The 12,781-nt window shown below is 40.0% G+C and overlaps 2 protein-coding genes across 13 annotated transcripts in view; one reads left to right on the forward strand and one right to left on the reverse strand.

Moving 5' to 3' along the window:
• The window catches only part of PLEK (pleckstrin), a 66,174-nt gene that overhangs the window by 46,851 nt on the left and 6,542 nt on the right, over positions 1-12,781 (reverse strand). For 6 of the 10 annotated variants that reach the window (XM_083828224.1, XM_083828228.1, XM_083828218.1 and 3 more), the window contains exons 1-3: positions 8,798-12,311; positions 7,476-7,544; positions 7,068-7,197 (exon numbers count right to left, since the gene is read on the reverse strand). The gene's annotated coding sequence lies outside the window, so the exon portion shown is untranslated. Of the gene's footprint in view, positions 1-7,067; positions 7,198-7,475; positions 7,545-8,797; positions 12,312-12,781 lie in introns of those variants that run through there. The other 4 variants (XM_083828230.1, XM_083828231.1, XM_083828232.1 and 1 more) reach the window with 4 other exon arrangements.
• The window catches only part of PPP3R1 (protein phosphatase 3 regulatory subunit B, alpha), a 38,082-nt gene continuing 37,755 nt past the window's right edge, over positions 12,455-12,781 (forward strand). Inside the window, exon 1 of one of the 3 annotated variants that reach the window (XM_083828244.1) lies at positions 12,455-12,710. In XM_083828244.1, the coding sequence (XP_083684370.1) occupies positions 12,708-12,710 (3 nt within the window). In that variant the 5' untranslated portion in view covers positions 12,455-12,707. The remainder of the gene's footprint in view (positions 12,711-12,781) is intronic. The other 2 variants (XM_083828243.1, XM_083828245.1) reach the window with 2 other exon arrangements.

The raw sequence follows: 12,781 nt of genomic DNA on the forward strand, positions 1-12,781 counted from the left end.
AGAAGATATGCTTGGCTCAGGAACGTGTTGCTGAAGTCACAAAAACACTTCAAAACGAATAGGGGTTAGATCACTTCCTCACTCAGACTAACCAAACTCCCAAGCCAATACCTGTTTTCCAATGATTTCAGCTACGTCGTCATCAGGCCCCAAACAAGCAGCTCTAGCAGCAGCTTTGTAATCAGCTTAACTCGTAGCTGTCAGGGAAAGACACTGTCTCTCCCCACACTTCTCACAATTGTTCGCTCTCGTCCCTTCCCACTGCCTCACAAGTGCTCAGGCAACCGTGCGGCCGGCCAGATCAGAAAGCTGGTTCAGCACGCGCTGATTTTTGGAGAGGTTATTTTGCAGTCCCATTAGCTGCCTGATCCCACCGCTTTTGCAGCCACAGGAGTACAAATACTGGCACAAGGAAGAGGTCAAGAATGCGTAGCAGGAACTAGCTGTGCCTCAACCAGCTGAGGAACTGCACTTTCATACAGAAGTTCAGGCCTTGGCTCATGACAGTATTTGCAACCCTGCTCAGTAAAGCACACTGACTTAAGGCCTCAGTTACTATGGTGATGAGCATGGAATAAATGTTTATGTATAATTAGATAAATCCTCCCTTCAAGAAAATAGTTGTCCTTCTCACAGGCAGCTATTCATATTTACTTTTTTTTTTTTTAACAAAGCAGATGTAAAAAGAAAATGTATTAACATTTTAAAGCTTAATGATCACTAAATTAATAATTTAAACCTACAGCAAGAATTAACAAAAAGCATGTGAAAAATTGGACAAAGAGAATCCCAGCTCTTCTGAAAACTGCCTAACTCCCTAGAGAGGAAGATAATGCTTGGTTTTATGTGCTTTCTCACTTACGAAAACTGGGAATGATTACAGAAAACTTTATTTAATTGTTTAACAAAACTTAAGCGGTAACTCTTATTTGAATCAAAAATGAACGAGTCGTTTACTTCTGTGCCACCACTAAATTGAATCACCCTTACTTGCAAAACAGAAGCAATGTTTCCCAACTCTCAGATTATTGTAAAAGCAGTAAGCTGATATAAACAGATCAATCTAGTTAAAATACTTAGTTCCTAAACTCATGAGTATCTTTCTTTTTCAAAAGCTTATGAATCAGTAATTACAGCAGAACTATTTGCCACAGAGATGAACATTCTGTCTTGGGTTTTGGGAAATGCTTTGCCACATTTATCATTTATGTATAACTGACTTTTTTTTTTCATTAAGAAAATCCACTCCTAAAATCTGATCATTAGTTATATTCTCTGGTATCTAAAATTGCTTTAAACTTAAGGAATACTAAATTCAGAGTAGACAAGATGGCTTCCTAGGACTAACGACTATAAAAACTAATGACAAAATTTAACCGAACCCTGAATTCCTCCCTGAAGAAAAACAAATGATTGGCAAAACACAGTAGAAATGTTGCCAGCTGATGAGCTGCCTCATTCTTTCCACTATGATGCCATCTGTTGCCAGCTCTTCCCTGTCCATGTGCACTGAACTCCCTCTGAATCTCAGCCTGACCCAGATCCAACACTGGTGTCAGAAGTCTGAGAATAAAATCCAGCTTTACCCACCCAATGGATGTTAATAACTACAACTGTGGTTGGAGGTGGGGCTTTGGTGACAGTGGGCAAGTAAGGAGGCTTCTGCTCCCAGCCACTTACTATCACTCTTTTCTTTCACTGATTTTTTTTTTCTATTCTCCCCAGTCCACCAACATAACTTCATATGCTTTCACTCCCCAACATGACTGTCAAAGTAACTTTAGACAAACTTCAGCTACATAAAGTATGTAAGCTAACACAGATAATATCTTAAGAACTGAGTTAGGAAGCAGACACATGCAAGTTCATGCAAATAGATGGTATCAGAGAAACTTCCAGTAAGAGGGGCAGCAATGACAGCTAGCATATACTCTTCTTTTCCTGAAGCCCAGCAGGAGCCTGGCATCTACCTGCATATTATAAGCTCATAGTGAAGAATAATGAGATCTTAACCCTAATGAAGGCATTGAGTAATATTTCAGCCTTCATATTTAGGCTGTGAATTCCTCCAAGGCAAAGACTTTCCTCTCTGCCTTGCATACATTGTTGATATGCAAGATATAATACAAAGATGTACAGCTGTTCATGAAGAAGCAGAGTAATTTTGACTTGCTCTAAGAATAGGCCAAGCTCCTTCCTCCAGTTCGTATGCAAATTTATTACTGAAGACAATGTGTGTATTCGAGTGAAGAAATTCAGCTTAGAATCTGAATGTCTCTTCAGGGACCACTGGAATCAAAGACAGCCTTCTCAAGCAGCATGGTTTAGCCTCTTTCTGTGCAAAGATCTTTAAGTGACAAATATTTAAATATTTATAGAAGAGATCCTCATATCAATTGAGTAGCGATAGCTACAAGGAGCAGAGAGCCATTGCAAAGGACAATAACTAGGCCAAACAATCTCCATTTATCCTTAGAAAACTCGCATTACCCTCAACTCACAAAGCATTCATTGAAGTCTACAGGATAATCCATAGCAAGGGACCAGACATCCCCGAACACTGATGCTAGAAGCTATCAGTTTTGCTGAGAGGCAGGTAAACTGCTTATTGTACAGATCAACAGCCTCAAAGTGGGTTTTCTTACTAATGTCTTTGATATTTTGTGTCTTTGAACTTTTATGGTACACAACCTTAGTGATCCTATTTGCAGTTAAGCACTGAACAGTAGTTTTAAAAGTTTAGCTGAGTATATTTTCTTAAAAATAATGGATTCACCATAGATGTAGGCTGTAGGATTAAAGAAAATATGTAACTTAAGCTTTTTCTACTTTTTAATGTCTGAAATTTTATTAGTGAGCTATTCTGCTTATCTTTTATGAAGATTTTGCAGATGAACAAAAATTAACCTAAAACTGTGAAATAATATATTGTGGAAAAGCTTTAAGTCAAGAAGAAACCTTAATCACTTCTCTTTTTTTCCCACAGAAAAGTATTTAGGCTAGACACATCAGGTGATGTTGAATATGCCATGGTTGGTACATAAAGTACATGACATTCAAATATAAATAATTATGAATTATACTATGTCAATATCGGTACATATACAAATACACTACATATTCGTGTAAGAATTTCTGAATCTTCCATCTAGTACTGCTATTGCCTTACCATTGCAAAAGAGGCCGTTAAGTTTATGTGCCCACCTGAGATACCTAATGTATAAGGTCACACAGCAAATGAGTGACAAACCTGGTGATAAAAATCCTCTATTTAAACTTGCTGGCATGAACAAAACATTAGTTGAGGTGTTCCTAAAGTGACATTCAGAAAACCATGTATACTAAATAACTTGTCTCAGGATTCATACGGTCAACGCTTACCTACCTCACAGAAGTTAAAATGCCTCATTTGTTAATAGCTGTAAGTAAAGAATCACTGTAGTCCTGATCAAGGTTTGGAATACCCAGCTCCACATGAAACTTTGTACTCTAGTGCTTGGTAATCCCACAAAACAGAACAGAGTTAATGGGGTGTAAACTAAAGGCTATGCAATTAAGAATGTCTAGAGCTGTTCTGTAGTCTTCATTGCTACAGCATCAGGTAGGAACATATTGCTACAGGATACATTAGGACACACTGTTCTTTATCCACAGATCCCAAGCACTTCAGAGGATTCTGGCTCTGACTGCTTTGATGATGGATGTTTTTTTTACCTTAATACCAAAAGCTTTACTGGATTTAGACATTCTCTGATTTTCTCTAGCACTTTCATAGACCTTGATCAGCTAGCAGCATTTCCTCTTTAAAAGACCATGCACAGGGTCACTCAGACTTTCCACCAACTGGGAAGCTCTGAAAGCAGGACAGCTCAGATCTAGGGAAGCCTTTGGTTTTATTTTTAAAACACTGCTTACTCCACACAACTATTTCAAAGGCTCTGACCTCCCAAGATCTCCAACAAACAGTTCTAGGCTATATTCAAAGGTTTCTGAGTGCTGACAACCATTTTATAATGAAAATGGCTTCCCTGGAGAATTCATCTAAAACATGCTCTATTTATTGCATTCAGAACCGCAGTGCTTAAGAAAAAGAAAAAAAAGCTACCAGCCCACACAAGAAGGGCTGCAGGTTGTTCAGCAAAGGTGGATTTCCATTTATGTGTCTGAGTGGAAAGAAAAAGAGGAAGCCTCCATACATGCCAGCCAAATTCTGTATCAGATGTACCTGCATCTGCCACGCTATTGATCAAGACCATCCTGGTCAGCAAAGGCACCACAGGGTTTGCTCCCAAGAGGATTATATACATCCTCCTACTACTCCCTAGCAGTCCTTTTCTCTTTTCCCCCACACCCCAAGCTAAACCTAATACACTGCCACTGCATTCAGTCAGTAGAAGACTGAGCATGTGTTCCCTAGTAGAGAGGCATTAATTAGTCCCTTTCCTCCCAGGCTAGGATTACAGTATCCAGGCATAGGGAACGAAAGCTGTCAGGAGCTTGCTGCTGAGCTCCTGAAGTATTGCGAGAGTTACAGAGTTCATATCTAGAAGGGCAAGGTAGTGTTGATGATCTGTATTTATTCTTAGCTATGTATGTCAAAATCACTACGTAGCGTGCTGCCTCACTGTGCCATGAGGGGTGTTTCTCAGAATTGTTCCTATTTGAAAAAAGGCCAGAACATAAACATTTCCCAGACGTGGCCTACACTTTTAGCTCTGGTGGGTAGCAACAGGAAGGTAGCAAAATATTCCTGTGAACATAAATCAGCCAGAAAACTGCAAATTATGTTGACCAAAAAGCCAATAGAGTGTTGTTTATCCTAGTCCAAAATTGGTGAGAGCCATAAAAGGGAAAGGACACCTGCAATGTCACTAGAAAGGCTCGTCAGAGCGGTGATAGTGTCTCACCCACAGGCTGCTACTACCTTCAGGTCCACCAGAACTGGATACACTGCAGTAAATCTTTGTCCAGTGCAGTTGTAGGATAACTCAGAGGTGACATGCTTATTATAACATTAAGCAAGTTTGCTTTTTTAAATACCGAGATTTACATGTGTTACAGAGCCTTCACAGCACTGGGAAATACAGTTATGTGCTTCACCTACCTGTGCATCAACTCTCCATGGTAATTTTACCAGCTATCCCTATGTCTGCACAAATGGTCACACAGCAACTTCAGATGAATGGGAAAAGGCATAAGGAAGCTGAAGTTCTTTACCAGATAACTTTTTCTTCTTTTTTTTCCCAACACAATACTAATGAGACAATACTCTTTAGTTATACAAATAATTATTAGTATGCACTGTTCTTTTTTGTGTGACATTGCTCTTTTAAACATCCATTTGGTTATAGACACATATATCTACACCACAAAATATGCAGTTGAGTTTTCCACCAGCTAAAAAGCACTAGAACCGCTACTGGTCTTATTCTTCCTGCATCAGACAAGACTTACAGGAGGTTTTGTTGTTGTCTGTTTTGGTGCTTTTTGTTTCATTTTTCTTTTTTAAGTGAAACTACATTTTACATTAAGTATTGCTTGGAGTATCTTATATATGCTGCTCAACAGAGCTCAATAGAGGCAGCACATTTGAGGAGTTTGTCATCCAGTGGTGAAATTATTTAGGTTGTGGTTAAATTCCAGTGGTGGGTCTTTACAGCACAAAACCTGAAGTTGTTCTCAGTGTGCGAAGCGGGCTGCAAAATACAAAGCACAACTTCCAAGCAAACAGCAGAACTCCTCCCTATTGACAGAGGGAAGAAAAAGAGTACTGTATAACTAAGACACCCAAAATTTCATGGTATTTACTTAGGAACTTATGCCTATCTTTTGTCTGTAGTGGGAGAGAAGTAGTTGAGGAAAGTTTGATATGAAAATATGATCAAATGTCTTTGACTTCAGCAGGTCCTTCTGGAAAAGGAAAATCTCCATTCTAGCAACTTCTTGTGGGAGAGTTCAGCAACAGCATGACTGATCAGAAACTGACATTAAATCCACTGAAGTTACAAATCCATTCCAAACCAGAGAGTGGATGGTACTTTCCCAAACAGGTAGGAGGCACAATGACTTACAGTGTACCACAGTGAAAAGCTGCACCCCACTCCTGACCAGTGCCCTTTTTCATTAGGCAATCTTTCGCAACATGAAGGCCCAAAGACTTAAAGCACACAAGATCTTCAGATTAACAGTGATTAACAGTGAGACCAGACAAGTTATAATTCCTGAAAGGGATTCTTTACCCTCTGTGCAGAGCAAGACCTCCCAGCAACAATAATGACTGCACATAGAACAGTTGTTGTTTCATAACTCCTTTTTCTTCAAGGAAGAGGATGATGCAGGGAAGCTAGATCTTTTAATTATTCCTTCAATGACTGTTTTATACTAAATGCAAACACCAAGTATTCAGCAACTGAATCTATCCCTTCTAGCATCAGGGTGAAAGGATGAAAACAAGGATGTTGAAACACTTTGGATTCAGAACCTGAACCTACTTCATGGGAACAAAACAAGGAGACCCCATTCAGAGAGAGAATAACTTCACTTTTCTATTGAAAGCAGCAGAGCAGGAGTGAAATTTCACCCACCACCAAAGAGGAACTGAGGACATTTTTTAGTCCAGTGCTGCAGACACCGTATCTGAAGATTACAATTGTAAAAAAAAAAAGTTGAAAAAAAAAGTTGTATCCAATGACAATCAAAACACTGACAGACAGGCACAGTTGATAGACCAGGTGCTTTGAACCTTAAGAGCATCTCCAAAACCAGTTTTGCCATGTTTAAAGTAGTAAAAATTGTCATAGCTATAAAAATATAGGTGGTATTCTACATTAGCACCAAATGAGTTCCTCAAGTTCTTAGATGCACTTCTGAATTTCCATGACAAAAAATCACATCCTGTGCCAGAGTTAATTGGCACACAGGATTAACTTCCTCCTGTTTCTCAAATTGAAACTACAAACCACACAGGCCTTGATACATGCTCCTGAGAAAGTCCCTGCATGGAACTGAGGCATGCAGTAAAGAATCACACAAGCACAGTGATCAGAAAAAGAGAGAATATTACTTACCACAGTGTGGTCTCATTTCCTCAGCTGAGGGGATCTTTAAGCATTCATTTGCATGAATACATGTGATCATGCTGCATCGCATTTTTTCTTGAAAACTCCAGCAACTTCTTTTTTCACACAGATGATGGCACTGCAAATTAAAACAGATTATATGAGAACTGAGAATGCGTGTGGCAATCAAAGCTATAGAAAAACACACAGCTAAAACGGACACAATTTACTGTATGATACTACAGAGTTTGTTAATGCAACTCTTTTATTCCTCCACGATGACAGAAAGAGTTAACACATGTAGAACTCCATACCACATTAATTTAACTCCCCACAACACGAACTGGTATGCTAAAAGGCGTTCTATATGACAGTAACATCTACTTTGATTAGTTTTGAAAGAGTCATGTGACTTACTGGTATTTAAATGTTGTCCCCAACTCATTAAGGGATCAACAAGCAAGCAATTCCCCAGTTTTCTCTCTGCTACAAGAGAAAGAAGGAAATTGAGACATTTGGGTATTGTTTCAGTTCAGACTATTGCTTCACTACTAAATTATCAGTCTGTTTGTTATTTAAGTCATCACCTTCAGAAATTGTACTGGCCAGAATATGAATCAGTCAGACAGTGATAAAAACAGGTACCACTTTAAGATAATTCAAGTGATTGTTTTCGCAAGATTGAAGTTATGTTCATTAATAGTTCATTAAAATCCTGTGCAGGCCAGTATCTGCTTCCTAATCAGTTACTGCAGGAAGATAACACCTTCACAACACAGACCAGTGTATGTACATCCCTAGAACAAAAGCAACAACTCTTTACACCCATGAGAGACAAGTACACCAGTGAAAAATCAAATAGTGTACTCGTGTTTGCAACATTTACCTCCACTTGCTGTGAGGAGTCTGCTCACTGTTCTTATCAGAGTTCCCCTGAACAAATGTCCCTACCCACTCCCCTCAAAAAAACAGAACAACTACAAAAAAAAGCAAAAGTCAATTATACCAAGCCCAGATACAGCTTGATGCCATCAAGAAATCTTATCAACTGCTAGACAAATAAGATGACCATATTAAATTATTATGCCAACAGTATAGTCTCTAGAAAAAAATGTAAGCTTTTAGTCTCAGCCATCCTTGCAAATAGTTTCCATATATTTGTTCTGCAGAGAGCTATCTGATACAGTGATATAATCATAGGCAGAGGGGCAACTATGCAGAAAGCATTTTTGTCCCCAGCTTATCCTAGCCAGCAGCACCAATAAGTTTAGGAAATCAGAAGATCACTCTTTAAAATCCAGTTAGGATTAAAGGAAAAAAAATTACATGCAGTGATTTTCAAACTGTGACTTCAACTTCTCATGAGCCGTTAATTACCACTAAGAGCTCAAAGGGATACCTAAAGAAATAATCCTACTCTCAGGACATTTAATTCCACAACACCTTGGGCAGCAAGATGCACAGATCAGAAATACTCAGTGTTTTAGTAAGCACACGTGCTCAAGACGACGTCACATACAGGGCAGGTCTAGCAATTTGAAACCTACTGTCCTGCAGTGCTGCAAAATGACCCAACAGGTTACCAAAAAGCACCCTTAACCCACAGCTTCCCAAAGATTCTGTGGCCCTCACCTTTCTCCTGGTTTTAAGGCAAGTCCCCTTCTTCATTTTCTAGGTAAAGAGAACAGTGTTCCCCTGTGTCTCCAACCCTTTTATTTGGTCATTTTTTTCTACTGTACCTTACTTGATCTGAGAAGTATTATCTTCCTCTCCTCCCAAATCTCAGCAATTTATATACGCTCTCACAAATATGCCAGAAAATAAGGGCAGACTCCTTTTGATTTCTTTCAACTGAAAAGACAGATGTAGGTGTAAGAGAAATACAGCAAGAGAGCTACTTTATCTTTCCATCTATTTGTCAGTTCCAGTCAGTATTATATCTTTAGACTTGCTTATTATTCTATCCATTATTACAAATGGAATGAGATGAATAAATATGGTGCATCAGTTTTACAGACTTAACAATTCAGGATCTGCAGCACTGGGGCAATTCAAACATGCTGAGAAAGGGTAGTTTTTATTTCTCTCTAAATAGCCTTCCTCTTTTGCTGATAAAATATAGCCCTCCCCCCAAACCCTGGTAGCTCAAAGTATTTTCCCTCCAAGTCAGGTCATAAAAGGTAGCTTCCCTTTTTACCTTCTAGATCATTAAAGAAGAATAAGAAATTATTTTAAAACAAAACAAAACACCACTGGAGCCAATAAGAATACGCAGATGCTTAAAAATGGCATATTTTCAAGCTTTACTGCACTGTCCCAAGAGTTCACCTGCTTTGCTGGGAAAAGCTGCTTATGGCCTTTTAAGGGTCAGGACAGAAGATTATTTAATTAGGTGGCAGTCCTAACCCTGGGTTAGCAGAGAGAGGAATGCTCCATACAAAATACATCCTGTGACATCTGCAAGTAAGGAATATTTTTACGAAGACCAGCACAAGGCAAGACAAAGGATATGCTCAAACAATCAAAGATACATATATTATTATTTTTTTTTCAAACTTAGATAGATGAGGCACCACAAACAGCACTTTAAAAGCATGCTATGAAAAGAACTGCAGCTAGAGTCCAGTCATATAAGAAGGGGTATGGAAATTGTTATCCAGACCAAATTGTTCTCCAGGTCAAGCACTATGCAAACCACATCAATACTGTTTACGACACTGAAGAACCTAAACAGGTACAGAATTAACTTACTTCTTTATTTATCTGAAACTAAAACAGCTTTCCATCCCATGGAAATACATCTTATCCTAGTCTGAGTGGTTGTAATTATTCTGCAAAGGAGCTTTATTAGAAGCCAGAAAGTGAGAAAATACAGCATTGCCTGGAACTTACTCTAAAAATACATTTGAATATTGCTATTTGCAAGAATGCATTATGTTGTCTGCATTTCTGAATAGTAAAGTGTTAAATGCAAGTCACGGCTTTCTATGGATTCTTAGCTACACACTAACAAATGCCATCTTGCATTTTTAACATCTTTTAGAAGCCAGATATAAAAGAAAATTAATTTTGACATGTCAAGACAACAGGAAAAAAAAAGAATTAAAAATTAATTAGCATGTCTTTGTACTGCATCTAGAGGTTCAAAATTGCTAGCAACAACCTAACTGCATAGCAAGATAAAAATTATATTTTCGTAAGCTTTTGGCTGTCTCTACTCAAAACCTAAAAAGGTAACAATTAAGGTATTGTATTCCTCATATCTGTTTTAGCCCCATTACTGTATGCAATAAAAATTCTAGTCATTTCCAACTTCAGTTAGCTGATTTTACTCCATATTTGCATCTGCTAGATAAGGCCGCACTGACAGAGATGTAAGCAGTAAGGCTGTTTGACACCAGAATTTATTTTTCTTTTGGAGTTCTTAAACTTTTATTATTATTACTTTTGTCTAGCTTTCCATAAAAATCTAAGAAATGTTTATTTTAAGACATCCTAGCAACGAGATTTTTTTTTTTCCCCGGGAGAATGGTTGTCCTACACACCTTTATCTGTCTGAGGAGAGGCAGGAACTTCCCTGCCTGGATCAGACCATTTCACACTGTGCAACCTCTCACTGCAGCAAAGCTCAGGTTCTTATCACCAAGGCCTTTTCTCTGGTTTTCCTATTAACTTAAAGCTTACAAGTTATGCACTACTGTTTGTTTTGCTTTCTTTTGGTGCAAATTACTTTGTGTTTGAAGCCATTTAGTTTTACTCATTGCCATGTTCTTCATTTCCTCATCTTTGCTATGTTTTTCTCTGCAATCTCCCTAGCTTACTCTTTATTCTTTTTTATTCTTTTATTTATTATTTATTAAGCTTCTAGAACAGGCTTTTGTACAGGAGATTCCCTGTTCCTCTTAGTATTTACGCATCAGCATTTCAAGATTCTAGGTTTGTCCAGGAACTTTTAAGGTAATGTTTGCTAGCCTTAGACCAGCTCAAACTCTCACAAACACGGCAAGAGTGATGAGACAGTCAGTTCCTTTTCCATAAAGCTAAAGAAAGAGGAAATTACTATTTTAGACTGGGAAGCTCATGCTCAGCTATGGTCCAAATAAATTAGCCTGGTTTTAAAGTAATAATCCAGTTTCCCCTTTCCCCACAAATAAGGTTGCCATTCACCTTGAACTTGGCAAGATTGATTTGTCTTTCCCTGGCAAGGCATTTGGTTATCGTGAGCCAAATATCAAATGCCTGAAAAATAACATCAACATGGTACTGAATCTACTCTTTGGCAATATTAACGCAGTAATATTTTATACGTAATTATTATTTTCACATCACCACTTCATTTGTCACAGTGCTATGCACTGTTATGGTGCTCCAAAATAAACATTCAACACAGTGAGCCAGAGAGAAGAGCAAAAAGCAGCAATAAGAATGTAAAATCCTCCCATCCTTATTTGCTATTTTATATTACCCTTCACAGAGATTTTTAAAGGCATCCTCTGGCCTACTTGAAACTTTACAATACAGATAGATCATTCCCTGTGGGTCAGCCTTACTTACACAAGTAGTTACATTGCCCTAAATCTTGCCTCAAAGGTGTTATTAAACCTCTATCTTTTATCTTAGTTTGCATTCAACATTATCAGACATTTTATTTTGTAAATTATCCAGGATACAAAGCCTAACTACTGGTAAGGAAACCACAGATAGATATGTAAACACTTAAGAATTACCTCATCAAAGTGCATCTCTGTTAATTTGGTCTAAGAACATATTAGTCTTACAGAAACACAATTCCCTAAAAATCTGTTAAATACTGAGCACCTCTCGCAACGTTTACACTAAAACCTGAGGAGAGCAACAGCCAGAACACGAGGAGGCCCCAGTCAGGAAGGCCTACCTGAGGCTACGTCCCTGCCTGGTTTTCTATGGAGAGGAGTACCACAAGGAAGAAAGCTAGGGCAGTGAGGGCCCTGGCAAGGAGGTTTACACAGCAGCTGATGGGGACGAGCCTCCATAGAGGTGCGTTATGTTGGTACAAAGAGAAACTGCGAGGCCTTACAGAGCACCTGATCAAATAGACAGGGCCGCTCCCTGAGCGAGGGGCCTCATGGAGCACACTCAAGCCCATCCTGTGGCAACACCCGAAGTACAAGGCTTCGTGCGAGCCCCTTCCTTGAAGTACAGCAACCTTTCACTTGGACTCCCCGCTACCAGCTTCTCCCCCATAATCATTTATATATGCGTGCATATAGATAAACTTCATTTTATTTTATTTGCGGGGAGGGGAGAACCCAGCGTACCACACCACCCCCACCTCCCCGCCCCTCAGCCCGGCCGCCATTTTGTGCTCCCCTCCCGCCGCGGCCGCCATGTCGGCGCCCCGCCCCGTTCCCCGCTCCCCGGCGCGGTGCCCGGATGTGGGAGGTGCCGCCCCCGCCGCCGAGCCTCAGCGCCGCTCGCCCCCGCCCTCGCTCTCCCTCCTCTCCTCTCCCTGCGCCGCTGTTGCGGGTCAGCGCCAGCTACTGCCGCAGTGAGGGGGCAGCGGGAGCCGGCAGCGGGCCCGGCGGCGACGCCGAACAGGCTGACAGCGAGGCCGGGGCTCGGTGGATTCGCGACCGCGGGGGGGGAAGCGCCTGACGCCCAGCCGCCGCCATGGTGAGGAGCCGAGCCCCCCGCTCCCGCCCCGACGGAATATTCCAGGCTGCGTGTGAGGAGGGCGGCGGTCG

The sequence above is a fragment of the Anser anser genome, assembly GCF_964211835.1.
Source record: "Anser anser genome assembly, chromosome: 3".
In the NCBI taxonomy this organism is placed as follows: Eukaryota; Metazoa; Chordata; class Aves; order Anseriformes; family Anatidae; genus Anser; species Anser anser.